The 628-nt window shown below is 68.3% G+C and overlaps 1 protein-coding gene across 1 annotated transcript in view; it reads left to right on the top strand.

Moving 5' to 3' along the window:
• The first annotated feature begins 286 nt into the window (after positions 1 to 286).
• Positions 287 to 628, top strand: part of NR2E3 (nuclear receptor subfamily 2 group E member 3) — a 6,498-nt gene continuing 6,156 nt past the window's right edge. The window contains 1 exon segment of the mRNA XM_009643768.1: positions 287 to 365. Coding sequence (XP_009642063.1) covers positions 287 to 365 — 79 coding nt within the window.

A 628-nucleotide genomic window follows, 5' to 3' on the forward strand; every position in this document is an offset into this window, starting at 1 on the left:
CCGAGGGAGGAGGGCGGCCGCTGCCGCAGATGGCGGCTGTCAGAGATCTGGGTCAGGGCAGGGGGTCTGCCGCAGGATGGAGGGCTGTGGGGTGGGATGGGGCACCCCAGGGGAGGCTGGGGGTCCCAGGGGTGGAGGGGTGCTGCAGGCAGGAGAGGTTGAGCAATGGTGCAGGCAGGGGGGGGTGAGCAATGCTGCAGGCTGGGGGGGTGGAAGGGGGGTGTGAGGAGGATGATGGAGTGATGCCATGGGCAGCGGGGCTGGAGCCACGCAGCAGGCAGGGATGATGGAGGGGTGACCCCCAGCTCCTGGATCCACTGGTGTCAGTGCCGCCAGCCCTCAGCAGGGACCTGCTGCCAGCGTCCGTCCCCTGGGATGCATCCACCTGGGCCACGGATGGCGGTGACACCCCAGGGGCCGCAAGCTGAGCCCCCCCTGGAAGGGACACAGGGGACTGGGGACCCCCGGCTGCAGTTTAGCCCATTCCCGGGGACAACCTGGCTGGGTGGCAGTGGCCATCCGCCATCCCCCTGAGCTGGGCAGGGGGGTTTAGCGGCTAAAGCCCTCAAATCCCAAATTGTGCTGCCCTGTCACAGCGAGGGTTTAGTGGCGGTTGCGTAACCTCGGG

This window comes from Egretta garzetta, unplaced genomic scaffold (assembly GCF_000687185.1).
Source record: "Egretta garzetta isolate BGI_Z169 unplaced genomic scaffold, ASM68718v1 scaffold287, whole genome shotgun sequence".
Taxonomy (NCBI): Eukaryota; Metazoa; Chordata; class Aves; order Pelecaniformes; family Ardeidae; genus Egretta; species Egretta garzetta.